This window comes from Pecten maximus, chromosome 19 (assembly GCF_902652985.1).
Source record: "Pecten maximus chromosome 19, xPecMax1.1, whole genome shotgun sequence".
Taxonomy (NCBI): domain Eukaryota; kingdom Metazoa; phylum Mollusca; class Bivalvia; order Pectinida; family Pectinidae; genus Pecten; species Pecten maximus.
Window position 1 is genome coordinate 14,145,399 of NC_047033.1, and position 23,904 is coordinate 14,169,302.

General features: G+C 36.5%; 1 protein-coding gene across 3 annotated transcripts in view; it reads left to right on the plus strand.

The window, feature by feature from the left end:
- Window positions 1–23,904, plus strand: part of LOC117317729 (catenin beta-like) — a 30,146-nt gene that overhangs the window by 3,310 nt on the left and 2,932 nt on the right. Inside the window, exons 1-14 of one of the 3 annotated variants that reach the window (XM_033872635.1) lie at window positions 4,407–4,538; window positions 9,734–9,810; window positions 15,743–16,012; window positions 16,564–16,751; window positions 17,042–17,346; window positions 17,728–17,929; window positions 18,334–18,478; window positions 18,783–18,886; window positions 19,500–19,706; window positions 20,135–20,389; window positions 20,996–21,157; window positions 21,796–21,946; window positions 22,687–22,814; window positions 23,772–23,898. In XM_033872635.1, coding sequence (XP_033728526.1) covers window positions 9,759–9,810; window positions 15,743–16,012; window positions 16,564–16,751; window positions 17,042–17,346; window positions 17,728–17,929; window positions 18,334–18,478; window positions 18,783–18,886; window positions 19,500–19,706; window positions 20,135–20,389; window positions 20,996–21,157; window positions 21,796–21,946; window positions 22,687–22,814; window positions 23,772–23,898 — 2,296 coding nt within the window. In that variant the 5' untranslated portion in view covers window positions 4,407–4,538; window positions 9,734–9,758. Of the gene's footprint in view, window positions 1–4,406; window positions 4,539–6,052; window positions 6,257–9,733; window positions 9,811–15,742; window positions 16,013–16,563; window positions 16,752–17,041; window positions 17,347–17,727; window positions 17,930–18,333; window positions 18,479–18,782; window positions 18,887–19,499; window positions 19,707–20,134; window positions 20,390–20,995; window positions 21,158–21,795; window positions 21,947–22,686; window positions 22,815–23,771; window positions 23,899–23,904 lie in introns of those variants that run through there. The other 2 variants (XM_033872636.1, XM_033872637.1) reach the window with 2 other exon arrangements.

Consider the following 23,904-nt stretch of genomic DNA (forward strand, 5'->3'; position numbering starts at 1 on the left):
AACGTTCACTACATTGGGTCGGTATGTAAAATAACATGAAATAAAACGACTGCGAACTGTCCACATGGTAAATTTTCCTGTCGGTTGAACGCTTGTAACCGGCAATGTTGCTATTGTTTCAAAGCGTTTTATCGACACTGACGTAATGCATATGGCACACCACATGGTTCACAGTACTGTACACAGTACGAATATGAAAGATAGCAGCACTGTACCTTATTTACGATGTCATGTCAAAAAAATGTTTATATCTTTTCATTCATTTGTTTTGGAACCTATTCATGTCAAAATAGTTGTATATACATGTATTTTTATGTTAAACTGAAAGCTGGATTGGAACGGAAATCTGACATTTGAACACGTTTTCAATGAGTTTGGCCCGGAGATGATTTGCTATGTTGGGTGCATAGTACCTTTGTACGTTAAAACCCCTACGCATAGCTTATTACATGCTGCTTAAGAATTATTGGAATTTAGCTGGAATACTCCCAAACTCAAATGGAACGTTTATACATGTTTCAGATCAATGAAGTAAGGGAAGTAAATATCGCACCAAATATTCGAATACGATTCCACTATTCGAATATTCTGGGAATTGGTATTCATTCGTGAACATTCGTTTCAGCTCTTGTTGTCAGTATAATGTGACCGGGTGAGGTGTCCTGCTGGGTGTCTTCGGCGGTATGCTTCAGTGAGGTAGCACTATAAATCTGCAAAAGTTTTGGCCTATCACAAGGAGACTTAACACGAACATGTCGCAGTCTCCCAAAACCCACATACGCACTCACCACACACATGCATGTCGCACGCACGGGAGGCCGTCCTTAAATGACCTTAGCTGTTAATAGGACGTTAAACAAAATAAACCAAACCCTTGTTCCCTAGTTATGCATGTTTCATTTTGGGACCAGTCGGAAAACAACATGGCCAACAGGCAGTCATCTTGGATTTTGACAATTGAAGTTTGTTATCGCTATTTCTCAGAAAGTATTGAAGGGACCACTAGGTAGAAACCACTAAGGGACCTTGAAAACGAAAGAGAAAATACATGCGTCCACAGAGAAACTATCCACATGTCTTAGACTCATATGTTCTTCCTGAGCTCATATGCGGGAACATTTCATATAAGCTTAAAACCAGCCGTATTTACGTAGTCAAATGTTTGCAATTCTATAAAATTCTATAAAAAAAACTTTGCAGCCAAACACAGTTGTCATGTGATCATTCACTAATTTGGCCAAAATGGCGACTATGTCTAATGTAACTAAACCAGTGACCGTTCGCAGTTTCATATTTATTTGTATGTCACTAGAATATGCAAGAAATATCAACAGGAATTGAAGGCAAGTTGTAAAAAACTACATTGCCATTTTTCATGAGAATTTTATTAAATAATATTATTATTTGTTTATTTGAAAAGAATCTAACGATTATGATCCATGACTGATGTACTGGCATCTTGTGTCTCATCCGACAGCGTGACCGAGAGTGCAACTGCAGTTTTCTATTGAGTTATATATTTGCATTTTTGATGTTACTAGGGGTCATAAAATAGATGTTTGCTAGGCCTAATTAACATCTTAAAGAATAAATAAAAAAAATTGCTGTGTATTGAAGTACACCTTGGATTTTATCTCTGGTTGTACATGTAACTTTTAATAGATTTGTCTTTCAGTTGATTTTTTTTTCAAAGTTTTAAAGCAGCTTACTGATTCAGAAGTATATCAATAATCTTCCACAAGCATTTAAGAAATAGGGAAAGAACTATACTCAGCTATTGGAAAGTTGTCAGCAGATAAATATGTTTTCTTAAATATATATTGATTCGAAATAACCAGATCAAGACATTTCATCCGATACAAATGTAGCTGACTATATAATCCAATTTTAAATTTATTATGACCTCCAACCCCGACGTTTTTCAGGGCCTTTGGTCCTTTGATTTTCAACTTATTTTCGATCATCAGTCCACCACTAGACAGTCATCACTTCGTTTGTATTGAATAAATATTTTGTCATATATCCAGAGTAATGGTCAAGTGTGTTTCATGAATATGTTACTCTGTTTCATATCGGGTTGGCAAAAAAACACCCAACTAGCATGTAATAAGTATGCAAGCGTAACCTGTTAGATGCCAATTAGTGTATTGATTTGATACGAAAAAAAGTCTAGATCTCTGTCTCTGAAATATGATCATAGGCTGCATTGCAATGTCAGGTTTAAAAGCTTTGTTTAGTTTCCATAGTTAAGACATTCAAATTCAAACAATCCTCAGTTATCCCCCTATCTCTTTGTCCTGGTTGGACCATTACAGTTCCTGTATCTGTAAGGTGGGACAGGCTGCAACTAAAGTGACCTATATTCAGTAGCCATGACTTCTGTTTGATCTGGATCAGTCTATGTAAGCAAGCTTAAGGGTGGTCAGGTTTCCTTGTTTGCAACTTGATATGAGCCATGGTAGCACATCAAAGAGAAAACCCAGCACTTAAATTGAGGCAAGGCAACATTTTCTTCAACTGAAAAGCTTTGTGGTAGCCTAATGGACATACATAGCTGTTTGTTCACATCTCTGATTATATTTACATTACAGGTTTCTGTAATTAAGGTAAAATTAATACAATGTTCGATATAACCTAGACCACACAAGATAAGAGAGAAAAGTAAGAAAGTTTCTGATGAAACATGAATTTTCACTTCGTCGAGAGAGCTAGAATTATCACTGCTCAATTTACCAGTAGGTCAAAATAAACCACTCCTATTCTAAAAATATTGTGTGCAGTTGGAATCCCGTACAAATTACATTGTTAGCTACTGGAAATATATATAAATAGACCTTCATCTCTTTTAGTGGTCATCTATCCACACATCACTTCCAGGAGGGGTAACAGATTCTAAAAGAATACAGTATGCAAGTTTGTTAATTGATGACATTTGAAAGAAAATCTTTGATATGTCTCTTAAGTTCAACTTCTTTTTGCGTCGCCTATGACGGATGTTGGAAAGGCGGCACATAGGCACAGTGCAGTGTCAACAATGTTAACATTTTGCATTTAGCTCTGTTTTTGACAAAGCTAGACCAACAAATCCTCAATCGTAGATGTAGCATGGGTTTATCTTTATTCAGTTTCCTTCAAACCTGTTCAGTTAACTTTTTTATCAACAATTCATTTATGTTCATAAATTCAAGTAGTGAATGATGATGATGTGCATTTCAATCAGATTGGCATTGACTGTGTAAGTTGTCAATGATGTTATAATTTTGTCCATTCCTTTTCTTTGCCTTCGCAGCACCATCCAGTACATCTGATCAACTTTCTGCTTCTGATGCATGGCTTTGATTGAAAGGCCGCTATTCAGTTTGCATGCATGACAAACTTTCTGCATCTATATATATAGAGAGAGAGTGAAGCACTACATTGTAGAGATCGCCTGGAATCAGTGGATAGTTTCTCCATTAAATTGCAGTTATGAAAAACTATGGTATTGATTCTCCCGTTATATAATGATTCTCCCGTTATATCATTATTCTCCTGTTAAATCATGATTCTCCCGTCATTACAGTATATAACTTGTCATTATTTATATGTTACAAAAACAGAGAGGCTTTATTAAAAGTTGAACAGCTTTTATAAGTAATTCTTCTTTAAAAAAAACCTTTGTTTTCAAAAAATTTAAGACTTAACAAATATATACATTGCAAAAACCTAAATTTTGAAATAAAAGCAGGCCCACAATATATTTTTAAACTCATAGTTCTCATATTCAACAACTGGAAATTTTATGAATGAAAGTAGCATACCTGCATCAGTCTGTATTCTGTCAGACAATGAAAAAGAACAATATTTGTTATTCACAGTTACAAATTAACTTGGTATTGTTTCAAATTCTTTCTACTGTCAGTACTGTATGCAATCAGCAGATTCCCTGTATCTGGAGATATAGGCTAATTACAAAGATGCATTTTCCAACTTAGGAAATTAAAAAAAAAATGCCATCAAACAAAAGATTTGTTCACTGTCAATTATTGTTGAAGGATGTTAGACATTGTTAGTTCAACTTCATGGGTGAGTGAGCTGATCTGATTAGGACTGATAAGTGTTTGACAGGTCACTATCACTGGTCGCACTTGACTGATTTCAAATCACAGTCTATACAGGTAAGACTAAAATGTATGACATATCAATCGTTGGTCACAGCTGACTGACCTTGAATACTTGGCTACCTGTTCACCATGTCCAGTTGATAGGGTGATTATTATTTGCCAGCAGGTGACAGAATACATTTCACCTCACCTGAGATATCATAAATTCCCTGCAATATCTGGTGTTAGCTGCAAACTTGTTTCTACACTTGAACAGGACAGGAGTTGTTTCAGCACATGTTAGTCCAATTGTATTTTCCAAAGAAAAACTGAATGCTCATCTGTCTGAATTCCAACCAACTTGGTGCTAATTGTTTCTGGAGGAAGATAAGGAAGTGGAATTTCCAGATTCATTGATTTGATCCATATATTTATTCAAGGATTAATCAGTTTGAGGTAAGGGGATTTTTTGTATGGGGAAACTTTAAAAGTCCCAAATGAGCATGAATATATATATAAGTTGTCCAGAATTTGAATGACCCTGGAAATTAATTGAAGTTGGAAAAGTTGACAAATTTTATTAATAGCTGATTAAGTTATGTTTGAATAATTTGAGAAATAATACCGTGCACTTTGATGACAATCACATAGTCTACAGTATCTGCTGCAAAAACAAGTGCAATTTTATAAAAAATCAATCAGTATCTGCTGCAAAAACAAGTGCAATTTTATAAAAAAATCAATCAGTATCTGCTGCAAAAACAAGTGCAATTTTATAAAAAGAAAATGATCTGATCACAATTTTTTATCTTATTTGGTAAATACATAATTTATGACATCAAACTTGTGAGTGAACTGTCAATGACTTGATCTAATTATCAAATCTCCATTAAAATAAATCTGCACATTTATCCGAAAATAGTATACAAATATAAGTAGTTTTTATGTGATATGAAATTCCTGAAGTTTATAAACATGATAGTGTGGTAAATTTAATGTGTAAGCTGTTAAAATATATATAGAGTTCATATATATGTGTGCTGCTTATATCATCAATTTCAACTTCCTTGTGCTTTGAATAGTTCATGTATTCTTTTGAAGTAATTAAGTGTATTCAAGGAAATAGATGACTAGTCTGATAAAACAATTTTGAAATATTACCATTTGGTCGGTTATTGATAAACATGTACAAATTTTAAAAGTATAATACACAGTTCTTTGATTTTTGAATCAGTTTATTGGTCCAATCAATTCACTTTGAAAAAAAAAATCTATAAGAACAGAATTTTAATTGAAAATGTAAACTTAGAAAAGTAATGTGGAACAGGTGTTTGAGTCAACGAAACTTTGACATACACAGTAATTTCCCAAAACTTACAGTAGTGTATACTTATAAAATACTTTTTAATGTGGTGGGTGCCTCTAGGCAGTAAATAGCATTAAGTCTAGAAGCAGATATGACACATAACAGTTGTTGTATTACTTGTCTTGAGTGTAAAAAGTTATTAAAATTCCCCATGGCATGGCCTCAGCGTAGTGACAGCTTCAGTGGGTCAAAGGTGAGATCTGACACATGTCAGGTGGATTGATATGCAAATAAGCCGGTTCTTTACCTCCCTCATTTAACCCATTGAAAAGCTACACATGGAAAAGTATTTAAACTTTGGAGAAAATCTCCACTTAGTCATCACCCTACACAGTAGTAATGTTGGTGTATAGAATTGAGTGACCCACGGAGATATACAGTGACATTTTTATGGTTTTGAACTAAGTCTAACAGTACACAACAAGTGGACACCTACACATGTCTTAAGGATATATTGATCAAGTGCCATGTTTTTGTGTATTCTTGTGAATTTCTTGAACAGGATGGATATACAACTTGATGTGTGTTTATTCGATAGAATTTTATGAAGTCCTGAGCATTCTTTTTGTTTATACTGTAAAAGTGAAGTTTCTCAACCTATGGATTTATACAACTTAAATGATACTGAACCTGTATAGATGAATGTGAAGGAACTGAAAAGTCCTGTGAAACTTAAGTTATTTTTCCATTTTTTTTCCTCTGAGAAATGGATGAACATTAGTGTCAAGATGTCATTATGATGTGTACAAAATTTAACATTTGACTGTGACATATTGTGTGGTGCTTCATCATTTATTTATTTACTCAGGTAAGACTGCTGAAATGGTGACATATTAGCCTATTGTAGGATAAATGGGAGGGGGGAGAAAATCTGTTTCAATAGAAGCAACATGGGCCGAAATAGTAGTCTGTGATCAGGGCTTTTTCTCACTGGTTTAAATTTGGGAAAGGGTCTTTTTGTCTCTTTTGGTAAAAAAAATGGTGAATTGGGAAAGATTTTTTCAGTAGTAAACTGCAAATTTTAGGAATTTGGAATATGAAATAATTTCAATTAGAAATTGGACCCATTAACGACACTAAAAAGTCCTCAGAAAAAGCCTGGTGATATATTGAAGATGAGCTACAGTATCATTCAAACTAGGGCAAAAATAAAATGTTTATAATATGTGTAAACATAACATTGATGGCAAGCTAGCTAGGTTAGCTCATAATATGATTTTAAACAATGATATAGTAAATAGAATTAAAATCTGCAACTATTTTGTATTATATACTTCGTACTGTATATAATATTGAATGACATTTTGATACTCATGGGAGAACCTGCACATCAGTTAGAATGAACTGTTATTTCTGTTAATAAAATAATCATGCCATTGTATAGATAAAGTTAAAGGTAAATTTTAAAAAAATACACCTGCAATTGTTTTTTCCACTTCATTACCCCTTTTGGAGCCTCATGCCACATGGCTGAAAGGTTTGTTATGCATTATATTGTGGGCATAATACCAGTTGTATTTCATGTTGTAAATGATCTCACCATGACACTAATTGATGAAAGGATAGAGGCCCACAAAGGGGGATTCTGGACCAAGACTTATGTTGACACCTCGGGTTATCCAAAGAAATCTTTTGATCTCTGGCAGATTTGGCTGGTAGCCAGTTCTATAAAAAGGGGATCTGAAGGGGCCATTGATGTGTTTAAACATCAGGTGTGTAGCAAAGGGGATAGTTAGGAAACATATAGGCAAAATATAGGCGACTAAATTAGTGGTGTACATGAATTATGAATATGGTACAGATGATCTGAAAGGGAGACAGAAAAGGTCTCCCAGTCCTAGCCTGCACATGCAGGCTAGGAGGAGTGAAAAACCTTCATTGCCTTCTGGGTCTGTGACTAATGATCATGATGTTGTCAATTACTTGATGGTTTTAGTAAGAGAAGCAACCACTTGGCAATATATATGTGGATGTTATAAAAACTAGATACCCTATTGCCCTAGTTTTTGGCTGTGGTTCCCACCACCTGCTGCCAAAAGGCTGTAGTGTAGACTTCATGAATGAATGAACAGGTATTCCAGTTTACCCTCTGTATTAGTCTTTGTTCAAATATCATGCTAGTAGGGTCAGATTTCTTAAGGTCTGTTTGTATAAAATTTGTTAGTGTCTGAATCTGATGTATTTGTTACCTCGGCAAAATGTATTCACACAAAAAAAAAGTTTAAATCTTATGTTGTAAATCTGCCCCAAAAGTAGTTTTCATTGTCTAACCTTGATAAGTTTTAAGTAAAAAATAAAATGATATACCTAGCTCACTATACCCCCCCCCCCCCCAAATATATATATATGTGCATTATTAAATATAATTGATACATGCATTCTATTTTTAGTAGCAGTAAAATGTATTATAGTTATTCTAAAAGCTGTCACGAGAAATTGATTGTATTGATTGTGCAATAAACAGTATAATCAAAACCACAAAATACAAATTCTCAATCCCTATTGTAACAGGGATAGTTTGTCTAGACATTTCCACCTGACCTGAGGATGCTAGCATACTAGTCTTGAGGTAACACACATATGTTTGCACTGGATGATCCTGGGTCACTGGAGTGTGTAATTTCCGGAGGTTGGTTGTTTCAGCCCATAAAACTCCTGTCTCAGATAGGAACATACAGATAAGGCTAAAATTACTCTAGTTTACCGGGCTGAAGTTCATTGTGTCAAGCCTATCCTAATATAATAAGTTACAGTTGTCTACCTGTAGCCTATAAAGAATTGGTGTTAGAGAAGATTTGTATGGCATTTACTAAGACTGATGGACAAGTTTGCATATGCATATATATATATTATCTATAAAAATCATTTGTCTCAATACTGCTATATAACAAAAATATAAATTTTAAATTTTTGTTGTACAAATCTTGCTACTTTCTCTGAAGAAATCAACAATGTGTAAAGATATGGTAGATACTATCTCCTACTAGTAGACCTGGCCTATACTTTGGGGACTTGCTTTGATCTTTTGTAATTTCACGCAAGAGCTGCAAAATATTTTAAAATGAAATCAACGATGTAGTTTAAGGAGATTGTAAGCTTCAGAAGGGGAGATAATCTTGTTATCCGAGTTATAATCAGTTTTTCAGAACTGTTGATTTGAAAAATTGAATGAAGTGGAGCTACAGTTATATGTAACAGGAAGTGAAAGGGTATGGTTGAACTTGTCAGAAAATTGTTATGGTCCTTTGAAGAAAAGAATATTTGACACACTCATTACAGGCAACTATTGGAGAATTACGGTAAAATACAGGCAATTACGTACGGTAAAATGCAATGAAACAACAACCACTGCTTTTGTGATACAAAATCGATAAAATGAGTATAGATTCAATGTTCGACCCAGACTCATTACAGGCAATTAGTGGAGAAAAAATACGGTAAAATACAGGCAATTATGGTAAAATGTAATAAAACAACAAGCACTGCTTTTGTGATACAAAATCGATAGCCATGAACATAAATATGCTTTCAACTCTGGTGGCTAGTGTCACTTGGATTTTCAGTGTGGTTTTACTCCAGTACATCAGCACAAACTGTGTTCAGAAGAACTTTCCTAAAAATAAATATTTTACCATTCCAAATATCAAAACGGAAACCAACTCCAGTAGATAGGAAAACACTTATCTTCATCAGTGCTGCACTAATTAAGTGTTATTTGCTCCAAATTTGAGAAGCATTTACATGGCCGGTTTCTGATGCTGGTGAAGATACAAGCAAAGTTCTGAAGGGAGACTCGTGTGGATGCCAGGCTGAACGACGCCAAGCCAGTCAAATTCACACCAACTGTCTGGCGAGTCGCTCTAGGCTTGCTGCAGCTGTATCATTTATATACATCATAAAAACAGTCGGATAACAACATTTTGTTGTATCAAAATTAGAAAAAGATGCCATGCAGAATTGTTCATTTGATTCATGTTTGTGATTCTATCCATTAAAGATTTTGCAGCAAGTTGAGGTTGATAATCTACAGATTACCTATACCATTGCAGAAAGGTTCAAAATATCTTGTTTAACATTCTATTTATTACATTTGATGTTTAGGTATATAGATCAATTGCAAATTTAACTAATGCTTAAACAAAACAGAATAAAAAAATACTGGATTACTGAAACTGAAGAATAAAAACAACTGTCTGTAGTGTTTTTATGAAGTTATGTTTAATAAGATAAGAAATTATTTGGTAATTAAAATATTTGTTTTAAGAATGTGTTTTGTATGTTCCAGACTCAAGGAGAACCTGATTTGAACCATGAGTACTTACCAGATGAACTCAGGAGGGGGAGGCGGCAACACCAGAATGAGTGAGTTTTGTAGGGGTTTGTAAACTAGGGCTGATCAAATACGCAGCTCTGGACACTGATCGAAGGGTCATTGGGAATTGACAAAGTAGGGCTAGGTCAAATATATGGAGCTTGACAATGGACACTGATAAAAGGGTCTTTGGAATTGACAGACTAAGGTTTGGTCAAATATATGGAGCTGGACAATGGACACTGATAAAAGGGTCTTTGGAATTGACAGACTAAGGTTTGGTCAAATATGTGAACTGGACTGGACACGGATCTAGGGGTCCTGGGAATCAGCAAACTAGTGCTTGATCAAATATATGTGTCTCTGGACAGTGGAGACTGATCGAGGGGTCTTTGGGAATTGATAACCTGGGCTCAGTTAAATATGTGGACATTGATGGGAATTGATAACCTGGGCTCAGTTAAATATGTGGACACTGACTGAGGGGCCTTGGGAATTGATAACCTGGGCTCAGTTAAATATGTGGACATTGATGGGAATTGATAACCTGGGCTCAGTTAAATATGTGGACACTGATCGAGGGGCCTTGGGAATTGATAACCTGGGCTCAGTTAAATATGTGGACATTGATGGGAATTGATAACCTGGGCTCAGTTAAATATGTGGACACTGACTGAGGGTCATTGGGAATTGATAACCTGGGCTCAGTTAAATATGTGAACAATGACTGAAGGTCATTGGGAATTGATAACCTGGGCTCAGTTAAATATGTGGACACTGACTGAAGGTCATTGGGAATTGATAAACCTGGGCTCAGTTAAATATGTGGACACTGACTGAAGGTCATTGGGAATTGATAAACCTGGGCTCAGTTAAATATGTGGACACTGACTGAGGGTCATTGGTAATTGATAACCTGGGCTCAGTTAAATATGTGGACACTGACTGAGGGTCATTGGGAATTGATAAACCTGGGCTCCGTTAAATATGTGGACACTGACTGAGGGTCATTGGTAATTGATAAACCTGGGCTCAGTTAAATATGTGGACACTGACGGAGGGTCATTGGGAATTGATAACCTGGGCTCAGTTAAATATGTGGACACTGACTGAAGGTCATTGGGAATTGATAACCTGGGCTCAGTTAAATATGTGGACACTGACTGAAGGTCATTGGGAATTGATAACCTGGGCTCAGTTAAATATGTGGACACATGACTGAGGGTCATTGGGAATTGATAACCTGGGCTCAGTTAAATATGTGAACAATGACTGAGGGTCTTTGGGAATTGATAACCTGGGCTCAGTTAAATATGTGGACACTGACTGAGGGTCATTGGGAATTGATAACCTGGGCTCAGTTAAATATGTGGACACTGATGGGAATTGATAACCTGGGCTCAGTTAAATATGTGGACACTGACTGAGGGTCTTTGGGAATTGATAACCTGGGCTCAGTTAAATATGTGGACACTGACTGAAGGTCATTGGGAATCGGTAAACCTGGGCTCAGTTAAATATGTGGACACTGATCGAGGGGTCTTTGGGAATTGACAAACTAGGACTGGGTCAAATATGTGGAGCTGGACAGTGGATACTGATCGAGGGGTCTTGGGAATTGATAAACCTGGGCTCAATTAAATATGTGGACACATGACTGAGAGGTCTTTGGATTTAACAAACTAGGACTGGGTCAAATATGTCGTACTGGGCACCAGGACTGGGTCAAATATGTCGTGCTGGGCACCGTCACAAACAAGTATTGGAGCTAATATGTGGCTTTGGGCGCTGATCGAGAGGTCTTTGGAATTGACATACAAGTGCTGGGTTAAATAATTAGTGCTGGACATTGGCCTAAAGTAAGAACAAAAAGTTTTTTAATCAGAAAGTGACAATTGGCTGGAGAGAAAAAACAGACATTTAGGGATTTTTTGTCTTGATGCAGACAGTCAGGGATTAATCTGGAATTTAGGGGAAACTACCCTTTTTGGACCATAGGGGAAACTCAGTTCTGAAAAGGGGAAATTTAAACATCACAAAGTTTCAGTTTTTTTCTTGAAAAACACATTTTCCAAGTAAAAACAGAAACTGGTTAATTAGGATAGCAAATCTGGAGTATTTGGGAATATTATTGCCATAAAAATGAGGGAAAATAAATATTTCGGTGAATTTAACAGAAGTTTGAGGGGGAAAATGGAACAAAATCCTGAGGGGAAACTTCCCATAAACGGTAGTAAAAAATCCCTAGATTGATCCCTGACAGCGTAGGACAGACATGACAAATGGTAAAATGACAGTTTCTAGATTTGATCATGAACTCTTTTCTCTCGTGTAGATTTTAAAATAAGTTGCTAGCTCTAGGCCATTCTAACTAAATAAAAAAAAACTAAGGATAATTTTCATTAATTTGTGTATATACTTTCATTTAACCCTAAAGGTGCCTCATGGTTGTGATAGAGTGCAGAGAGAGACAGCAATGTTAGTAGGCCCCCTGGGGGTATTAATACAGTGGCATAATTTGTAAAACATATATATGTAACTAGACACAGAGTCGGTATGCCCTGACAAATTGAATTAGTACTACAGCCATACAGCCTGTGGGAACAAATCCAGTCAAGGGTGAAAAGGGCCTCACAACATGAACAAATGATTATCTCCCCTTGGGAAAACAAATGTTTTGTGAAAGTCGGCTCCTAAATGAATTATATTAATATCAAATACATGTGTGGAACGATCGGGGAATTCATCAAACTATTTATGCTACACATTTCCTAGAGTTAACATCTAATGAAATAAATGATTTATAGCCTAGAAACTACCATCAAATGTGCCATGGTTTGGTTTTGTTTGTGATGTTTAGCAATCATTTCTCAAGTCTCCTGGCATGTGTGTAATGTTGCAGATATAAATGTATATGTCTACAACTCTAGATATCGACAAATAAACTTTAAGTTGCAATCACATGGATAATTATTTTTTACATAAAACTTTACCCTTCAAATTCTTTGAAAGTTGTGAAGGGGATAATGATAGACAAAATTTTCTTTGTTTGATGAAAAAAGTATTTTTTGAATAAAAAACAAGGAAACAAAAACCCATTTCTCTAAGGCTCATACCAAGGATAATTGATAAGGGAACTATGAGTTGTATCCAAGCTTACTAATTACATAAGCAATAAAAAGTCATTGTTTTGTGAAAATCAAATCAAAATTATTTCCGTTAATTCTATTGAGCCAAAGGTACAATTGACAGATCATTGGCCTTTTTAGCCCACCATCATCAGATGGTGGGCTATTCAAATCGCCCTGCGTCCGTGGTCCGTCGTCCGTCCGTCCGTCCGTCCGTCCCTCCGTCCGTCCGTCCGTAAACAATTCTTGTTATCGCTAATCCTCAGAGAGTACTGAAGGGATCTTTCCCAAATTTCATATGTGGGTTCCCCTTGGTGCCTAGTTATGCATATTGCATTTTGAGACCAATCGGAAAACAACATGGCCGACAGGCAGCCATCTTGGATTTTGACAATTGAAGTTTGTTATCGCTATTTCTGAGAAAGTACTGAAGGGATCTTTCTCAAATTTCATATGTAGGCTTCCCTTGGTGCCTAGTTATGCATATTGCATTTTGAGACCAATCGGAAAACAACATGGCCGACAGGCAGCCATCTTGGATTTTGATAATTGAAGTTTGTTATCGCTATTTCTGAGAAAGTACTGATGGGATCTTTCTCAAATTTCATATGTAGGCTTCCCTTGGTGCCTAGTTATGCATATTGCATTTTGAGACCAATCGGAAAACAACATGGCCGACAGGTAGCCATCTTGGATTTTGATAATTGAAGTTTGTTATCGCTATTTCTGAGAAAGTACTGAAGGGATCTTTCTCAAATTTCATATGTAGACTCCCCTTGGTGCCTAGTTATGCATATTGCATTTTGAGACCAATCGGAAAACAACATGGCCGACAGGTAGCCATCTTGGATTTTGATAATTGAAGTTTGTTATCGCTATTTCTGAGAAAGTACTGAAGGGATCTTTCTCAAATTTCATATGTAGGTTCCCCTTGGTGCCTAGTTATGCATATTGCATTTTGAGACCAATCGGAAAACAACATGGCCGACAGGCAGCCATCTTGGATTTTGACAATTGAAGTTTGTTATCGTTATTTCTGAGAAAGTACTGAAGGGATCTTTCTCAAATTTCATATGTAGATTCCCCTTGGTGCCTAGTTATGCATATTGCGTTTTGAGACCAATCGGAAAACAACATGGCCGACAGGCAGCCATCTTGGATTTTGACAATTGAAGTTTGTTATCGCTATTTCTCAGAAACTTATGAAGGGATCTTTCTGAAATTTCATATAAAGGTTCCTCTTGGTGCTTAGTTATGCATATTGTGTTTTGAGACCAATTGGAAAACAACATGGCCGACAGGCAGCCATCTTGGATTTTGACAATTGAAGTTTGTTATCGCTATTTCTCAGATACTTATGAAGGGATCTTTCTGAAATTTCATATGTAGGTTTCCCTCGGTGCCTAGTTATGCATATTGCATTTTGAGACTAATTTGAAAACAACATGGCCGACAGGCAGCCATCTTGGATTTTGACAATTGAAGTTTGTTATCGCTATTTCTCAGAAAGTACTGAAGGGATCTTTCTGAAATTTCATATGTAGGTTCCCCTCTGTGCCTAGTTATGCATATTGCATTTTGAGACTATTCGGAAAACAACATGGCCGACAGGCAGTCATCTTGGATTTTGACAATTGAAGTTTGTTATCGCTATTTCTGAGAAAGTACTGAAGGGATCTTTCTGAAATTTCATATGTAGGTTGCCCTTGGTCCCTGGTATTGCATTTTGGGACCAATCGGAAAACAACATGGCCGACAGACAGCCATTATCGCTAAATCTTAAATTTTATATATAGGTTCCCCTTGTTTGAAAAGTACTAGATCTAGAGGGCTGTTTCTGAATTTACACAGATTAGTAAGACTTAGAAGAAGGGAAAAGTAGAGAAAAGATCAATCTGACATGGAACCTATAAAGATCATTCAATGGTGGGCGCCAAGATCCCTCTGGGATCTCTTGTTAGTTAACAAATGGAACATTCAAGGGGCCATGATAGCTCAGTCGGTTAGAATGCCGACCATTTAACCTTGGGTAATCTGCATGAGGTGCGTGGTTCAAAGCTTCCTACCCATGTCCATTTGTGTTTTCTCGGAAATCTGAGAATCGGTCCAGTCTGTGTTGCCGTCATAGTGTCCTTGGGCAAGACAATACCCAAATTGCTCTGGATGGTATGTGATGGGCCTCTCCTATGTCGTTCTGTGAGGTAGTCACCAACTAATAGAAGGAGGCCCAACCTGAAAATGGCCCTGGCTGGTCACAGGTTGATATTAATGATAAACCCAGCAAAAATTAACAAACAAAAAAAAACAATGATAAAAATCCCTTCCTCATTTACTGCTCATTGAGGAAAATGAGGTACTTAAAATCCTCTAAAGTAAGAAGTTTTGGTTGGACAAAAACTAAAATTAAACTAACAAGGAACAGGCAGGCTACTGTAAAGATATTCATCAAGCTTCATCAAGTTCATGGAATTGTTTCAGCTGAGCTCAATCATTTGACAACTGACAGTGGTAAATCAACCTTAAGCCACTGTCGTGTTCGAGTGACCCTATTTAATTGGTATCCTATTGTTTGACACCCAGACAGTAAATTGATAATTATCTACGTAATATAAGAGTCACTAATCATATAAATATCTATGTGATGCAAAAGTTGTGTGCATCAAATGACATCCCGCTTCAAGTTATTACGTTTTTGAAAGATCCGAAAGTCCTAATGTCAAATTGAATCTCATTGTATATCTGACCAGAGGTTTCGAGTTTTTGAAAGGCCCTGAAATGTTTCATAACGTAGAATTACACTGTACATTTGACCAGAGGCTTCCTGTTATTAAATTGTATCATTTTCTACTTGCAGTGAATCCGGGAAGTGGAAACTACATGGACCTACCCGACATGCGTGAAAACAAACAACAAGAAACCATGATGTGGTCACAGAATACGTACATGCAGGATTCTGGAATCCACTCTGGTGCTACAACACAAGCCCCATCCATCAGCAGTAAGGGTGGAATGAAAGACGAGATGGAGGAACCGACCGCTACCCAGGACAACATGGACACTTCCAGGATGATGTTTGACTGGGACCAGAGTTACAATCCTGGCTACACACAGGAGCAGGTCGATGGTGCGTAGTACTTACTGATAAAACTAGGAGGTGGGGGTTTACTAGGAGGTGGGGGTTAGGTGAACACTGTTCAGTCTGGTAAAAATAATTGTAAATCCTTATCTGGTCACATTCCTTTTGTGCCAAACTTAACATTTTTATATGTATGAAGGTTTTTGGTCTGATAGAAATATCTTGAAAGTTTTTGTAGAAAAAAAAAAGAAAAATATGATTTTAGAAAGCTTCATTCATGCTGATTATAAACTGACAGTGATATGACAGGTGTTGTTCTTATTCTCAATGATGGAACATATATTTGTTGTGGTGATTGGGTCAAAACAGTTTTATTGTATTGCATCTTTCTCTGATTGACAGTATATAATTTAATCATGTATAAAATGCCCAGCAAGTGTAATTCTGTGTGGTCAGATAATTATGATGCAAGATTCAATTCAAGTAATGGACATTAAGATTCACTAAAAATCTTCATATGTAATATACAGGAAATCTTTGAAAGGTTTTGATGGCCAGTAACTTTATGATAACAAACGGATAATTTGATGTATCTCCAGAGGTGAGCCGTCAGCTGAATCAGACGCGTACTCAGCGGGTGCGGGATGCCATGTTCCCGGAAACCCTCGACGAGGGCATGCAGATTCCATCCACTCAGCTCCATCCTGATGAACCCACTGCCGTTCAAAGACTCGCAGAACCATCGCAGATGCTTAAACATGCTGTCATCAATCTCATCAATTATCAGGTAGAAGTCAATTGCTGCTATAGAATTGACATTTCATTGGTAAAGAAAGGCATTCTTGTTGGTATTCTTAAGAGTACATTGACAGTTTCTTATTTCGTGTTTCACAACTGAGAATCAGAAATAAATTCATAAAGTATAAAAATCTGAAATTTAATTTTTTCTTAAAATTAAAAAAATATATAAAAATATACAAGATCATTTGCTGAAAAGTTGATAGGCTAAAATGAAGTAAAAATCTTAGTAAACTTTTTACTTCTTTATAATTATAATGTCTCATTGTATTTCGAAAGGATGATGCCGATCTTGCCACAAGGGCAATTCCAGAACTGACCAAACTTCTGAATGATGAAGATCAGGTGGTGGTCAGTCAGGCCGCCATGATGGTCCATCAATTGTCGAAGAAAGAGGCTAGTCGTCATGCGATCATGAACTCGCCACAGATGGTGGCAGCTCTTGTACGGGCCATGAGCAACACAAACGACATGGAGACAACTCGATGTGCAGCTGGCACGCTCCACAATCTCTCACACCATCGACAGGGACTTCTAGCCATATTTAAGTCAGGTGGAATTCCAGCACTTGTCAAGTTATTGAGGTAACCTTTGATGGAGTTTTGTCGAATTGCATCTTTTATAGAGTTTCCGCCTTTGCAGGAATATGATGAAATTAATAGTTTGCCTTGGTTTTGAAACAAATTTTAAAAATGAAGAATTTATCCTCTTAGTCCCAGTTCTAGGATGGAGTCAAACCACTAACCAACCATTCACAATTTGTCTCGTTGACCTGTGTGATTTAGTAAAATTGCAATAAAACTGAATTGTGTTAAAAGACATCATTAACAAGTTAAAAATATTAGTTTCATGCAAACTGCATAGACTAGATAAAGACTATAAGCAACATTGGCAATATTTGTGTAATTGTCTTATTTTCAGAAATATTTTTGAAGTCATTGTAATGCTCATTTTATTTGTTTCAGCTCGCCCATTGAATCTGTCCTATTTTATGCCATCACAACACTGCACAACCTTCTCTTGCATCAAGATGGATCCAAGATGGCTGTTCGACTTGCAGGAGGTTTACAAAAAATGGTAGCATTGCTTCAGAGGAATAATGTGAAATTCTTGGCCATCACCACAGACTGTTTACAAATTCTGGCCTATGGCAACCAGGAAAGCAAGGTATGTAATATTAAGAACTCTACCCATATACTGCTAAAGTGAAGTCTTGGGGCCATACTGTTGATCTGTTAAGTTCATTTCAATTATCTGTTGCTTATTTTTGAATACTGTAGTTCTGAATAGTCTTGGAAGAATTCTTTAATTAGATGACAGAAATATCTGGAAAAGTCCTGGAATTTGATGGCACTATACAAAAGTTAAATGTTATGCTTATCTTCACCTTAGGTGACAAAAATAAAGACTTACATTATACATGAAACAATTTCTCGGTTAACAAAATTTTTATGTGAAAATATTGGTGCTTTATATTCATAATGAATGGAATTATTTTTATCTTCTAACATTATCTTCGATTTGTTAGTTCATCACAGTTTCAAACATTTATGTTGAATTTTAACTTTCAGCTGATAATTTTGGCAAGCGGCGGGCCTGGTGAGCTTGTAAGGATCATGCGTTCATATACATATGAGAAACTGCTGTGGACCACGTCTCGTGTTCTCAAGGTTTTGTCTGTCTGCTCCAGTAACAAGCCAGCCGTTGTTGAAGCTGGTATGTAGGACACCTACTTTATCAAATGAGTTTTGAGAAAGGAGTTAAACAGTGCCTCAAGTTTACCTGTCTTAAGTTTAGAATGATTGAAAATATTGTTTTGACATGAAAATTAAATGTGTACAGTAATTGTGAATCCAAACACCATCAAATGTCTGAATTAATTTGGATTCATTCTAATTTTTCTAATTCATTCTTGCGATATTGATGTTAATTCATATGTGTAGTTGCAGATAAGTCAGTTAAAAATACTATGAGTTTTAAATGAAAACCACTTAAATTGAAATTTGCTTTTACTACATAGGAGGTATGCAGGCACTGGCCATGAACCTTGGCCATCAAAGTCAGCGTCTTGTACAGAACTGTCTTTGGACAATCAGAAATCTGTCCGATGCTGCCACTAAATGTGTAAGTTTACTACATGTAACGAAAGGTTGAATGCATTGCGCAATTAATGAAATGTTATAAAAACATGCCCTTACAGTATCATTCCAGTGCCTTGTTTGAGAATTCCAGAGATAAGAATTTCTTTGTAAGAAGATTTAATATCATGTACCGTAGAAGTCTTTATGATGTTGTTAGTTAACTGAATCTTTTCTTTTGAACCGTTTTTGATGCCGACAAAACGCTGGTTATCATCACTGAGATGAAACGCAACATTAGCCGGAGTTATGTAGGCATTAAACCAGTAACTAACTTAAATATGGTACTGTTGAAACAAGTCTTTCTCTTTGTTGATGAAGGATACACTTCAAAGTGATATTATTTCCATATAATTTCGTTAGGGCTATTCCAGTAAAACATCAACCCCATCCAAGGACTCCAGGTTTTGTTAAGGGGTACCTCCCATAGAATTTATTTAATAAATTACATAGAAGTAATAGGAAGGCAATTTAACCATGTATGGAAGCGATTTATTGTGGAGTCCTGGGGTCAGGTAGATAAATTAAAGGAATAGCTCTCATCACTTGTGTGATAAACAATGTTGAAGAATTTGTCATGTTTCTCTTTATATTTGTAGGATAACTTGGAAGGACTGCTCCAGATGCTGGTACAACTCCTGTCATCAAACGATCTCAATGTTGTCACATGTGCAGCAGGTATTCTGTCCAACTTGACTTGCAACAACCAGAGAAATAAGGTGATCGTGTGCCAGGTTGGCGGTATTGAGGCTCTCGTCCGTACCATCCTTCAGGCCGGTGATCGTGAGGATATCACAGAACCAGCGGTAGGTCTACAACATGCAACTCGATCCTTCCCTATATTGAATCTTAAATCTTTGTGAAATGAATTTATTTTGAATAATATTGTCCATTGAAAGTATAATCAGCTTTTATACTAAATTGAAAAACAATTTGGATGTGGTTTTCATTTCTATTTCACTAAAATTGTCAACTAGATCTTAAGAATGCTCAACAATATTGGAGGCATGCCAGATGAAACTAGTTTTATTCACATTTGACTTTTTTATAGGAGTTTACTAGAGCAGTTAAATAGCATAATAGTAATAGAATGAATCAATTTAGGAATTTGTATCTTGGTTAGACTGAACCACACACACACATACAGATCTGCAATACAGTCTGACGATGTCTTCAGTTGACTAACACAAAAGTATCGGTAATCGGAACAAATAACATGTTTTACTGTTTACAGGTGTGTGCCCTGCGACATTTGACTAGTCGTCATCCAGAGTCCGAGATGGCCCAGAATGCAGTGCGGCTCCACTACGGTCTACCAGTCCTGGTCAAACTTCTCCACCCACCAAGCCGCTGGCCTCTGATTAAGGCAGTAGTCGGCCTTATCAGGAATCTCGCCCTGTGTCCAGCCAACCACGCCCCACTCAGGGAACACGGAGCACTCCCTCGTATTGTCCATCTGTTGATCAGAGCCCACCAGGACACTCAGAGGGTAAGAGTTATCTCCCCTTCAAACTTTAAGGGTTTTAAACATGTAAGAAATAAAATTGAGCTAGTCCTTTTTTTTTTAAAAGAAGATTAAATCTAATGTATTTTATTGACAAAAAGCATTAAAAAAGGTGGTTGTTTCCAACCATGCAGTATCAATTTATCTTGTCATGTCCATTAGGGTTTTCCCTGTAGCTGGTATAAATACTACATAATTCACTACCTACTTTGATGAAATACTATATCTATCAGGGCCCAGTTGTTCAAAATGGGATAAGGCTAATCATGGTTTAACAACAGTTTTAAAATCCTGATAAAATCGTTTCTGGTAAAACAAATTTCATAAAACTACAACACTCGTCTGTCCCTTCCTACATGCCTATTTCAAGAAATATACACTCCTAGATTTTGAAGTAAAGGAGAAATGACATTTTCACTAATCAAGTGATTAGCTAATCACCTTTTGAACAACTGGGCCCAGGTGTTACTGTTATGAAATGGACAATCTACATTGTGTACATATATCTTCAAAATTGAAAGCCCTGTAAAATCCAACATGCATTGCAGAGATTGAATTTCTGATATTAATCATAAATATGTTTGCTTTCAGAGAGCTTCAATCAGTTCAAATGGCCAGGGATCAGGATATGTTGATGGAGTACGAATGGAGGAGATCGTAGAAGGAACTGTCGGAGCTTTACACATCCTTGCTCGAGAGGCCCACAACCGTGCTGTCATCCGAGGACTTAACTGTATCCCACTATTTGTGCAGGTTTGTGGTGTTGCTTGCTTGTATATAAAATAATACTGGTCATTTTATCTAATAAGTGTCCTCGACTTCTGAGATCTGACCAGTAAGAATGAATGACATATTCCTATGCCGTTTTCAAATTTCCCTCTATGAAATGATTTGGTATTAACCATATCTAGTCTTTGCTTTTGCATATAATAAGGTAAATGGTTTCTTTATAGACACTGGTCATTTTGGGTTTATTTTACATTTAGTGTCTAACATCATAGCATTGCTTAATTTTAAATGAAGACAGGGAGTTAGTGTCTTTTAACATCATTGCATTGCTTTTGAGTATAAATGCAGGGCGAGATAAAACCCAGGTCCAATGGCCTGGGGCCAGTAGATTTGGTATGTGGACATGTAAATATTGCTGACTACTTGCCCGATTAGCAAGTGCAAAATTTCTCAATTTTTTTTTCCTTTCCCCTAGAGTAAGTGAAGATACTACTAATTCAGTTTAATTGGACCACTATGTTTCACCTTTGGGCAAGTACTTTTGAATCCTAACTTGTCCGAAGTTATGCTGAATTTTTTCTTCCTGCCCTAAAATGTAGACAGGGAGTTGAAATGATTTCATTTTGTATCCATTAGTCAATAGTATACATCTATCTCTCCAGTTGCTGTACTCGCCAATAGAAAACATCCAGCGTGTGGCAGCAGGAGTCCTTTGTGAACTGGCCGCGGATAAGGAAGGAGCCGAGCTGATAGAACAGGAGGGAGCCACAGCACCTCTCACGGAACTTCTGCACTCCAGGAATGAAGGAGTCGGTAAGTAATGGGGACACCAGACTTTTATTTAAGGGCTGATATTCCACCTTGATTTTTCCTGATTTCAATTTCTGCCAAAATAAGGTCTTGCAATTTCCAACTGTCCATGCATATTTCTTTCGACAAATTTTCTCGGTTTAAATCTTTGTACAACCACCAACTCGGGTTCCTCAGTTTACCAAAAAAAACACTGCAAAATTCTTGATCTTTTGGTACATTTTCCAAAAAGCTTGGTTAAGTCCCTGGTTTATTAGCTGTGTAGAAACAGGAGTCAGCAAGTAAGGGGAAGTAACTCGGCTTTACATACACTATTATATAATCTTTGAAGGAGTATTCTTTGTAAGATATAACTCGGCTCCTATTTTAAGGGAAATGACCAGTATAATATAAGAACTACTTGATTACTTTGTGTCAGAATCGGGGGCCGAGGTGGCTGAGTGGTTAAGGTGTGAGTTCAAAAACCTTCGTGGGGCAGTTACCTGGTACTGACCGTAGGCTGGTGGTTTTTCTCCGGGTAGTCTGACTTTCCTCCACCTCCAAAACCAGGCACGTCCTTAAATGACCCTGGCTTTTAATAGGACGTTAAACAAAATAAACCAATAAACCAAAATGTCAGAATTGTCACATTCTTTGTAAATTGTCACATTCTTTGTAAATTTTTTACAGCCACAGAATTGTCATATTCTTTGTTAATTTTTTACAGCCACAGAATTGTCACATTCTTTGTTAATTTTTTACAGCCACATATGCTGCTGCAGTCCTCTTCCGTATGTCAGAAGACAAACCCCAGGACTACAAAAAGAGACTCTCTGTTGAATTGACCAGCTCTCTATTTAGAGGGGACCAGAACATCGCATCCTGGACTGAGGTAAATCCAGTTCATAGTAAAAAATACTTCCTATGACAAAGTTCACACAAATAAGAGAAGTTCTAGAATTTCAGCACTTGCCTTGAAAAGTCTTGGAAATCAGTGCCATGTATTGGAAAGTCTTGGAATGTGGTATAAATGCATTGAAAAGTCATTAAATTTGTATCTTTGGTGTTAAAATAAACTAAAATAGACAATAACATTGTTTTCAATTTTATCAATCTTCTTGTCTTTGTTCTTGTTTTATGTAACCAATATGATGTTTATAATTGTACAATTACAGCATTGTTAATTTGACCGGACACAAGACTATAACATTTTATATTGTGTTATTTAACTAAAATTTCACCAATTGATCAGCACCCATTAAAATTCCTGGAAAAAGTCTTTGAATTTGATGACTCGATGTCTGTGTGAATCATGTAAAACAAAAATTAAGTTTCCTTCTTTGATAAAAACATCTACTGCCACAAAAAGTCAGCCCCAAATCATTGATGGGCTCATCTGTTCCAGGAGGAATAGATTTGATGACTTATAAAATGATAAAGAGAAAATCTGTGATAGAAGTTTTAAGTCCATCAGTTACTCTTATAACTAACCATTTCCAAACTTACACCAGTGAAAGTGTCAATCTGGAAATACTGAAATAGCTGGTTTTACCAGAACTTAACAAAAAACATGCTTTGAAAATAATGAATTCAGTACCAAAACTGAAAGATGCTTTGAAAATAATGAATTCAGTAACAAAACTGAAAGATGCTTTGAAAATAATAAATTCACTATCAACACTAAAAGATGCTTCGATATAATGAATTCAGTATCAACACTGAACTCTCACATCCGTGTAGTTTCAAAGTAAATTGTTATTAAGCTTATCATTAATGTAGGAAGTCTATTTGAATGTCAACTTTTAATTATCAGTATTTGAGAAGTAATCAGTGGTATATTTGTGTACAGCCTCCAGGTTTTGACGACGTCGGTATGATGGGACATGACGACTCGTACAGAGACCAGATGTACCAGCCTCAGCATCATGGCAGCCAAGGCAGTATGCACAGTGGAAGTCAGCACGATATGAGCAGGGGTGAGT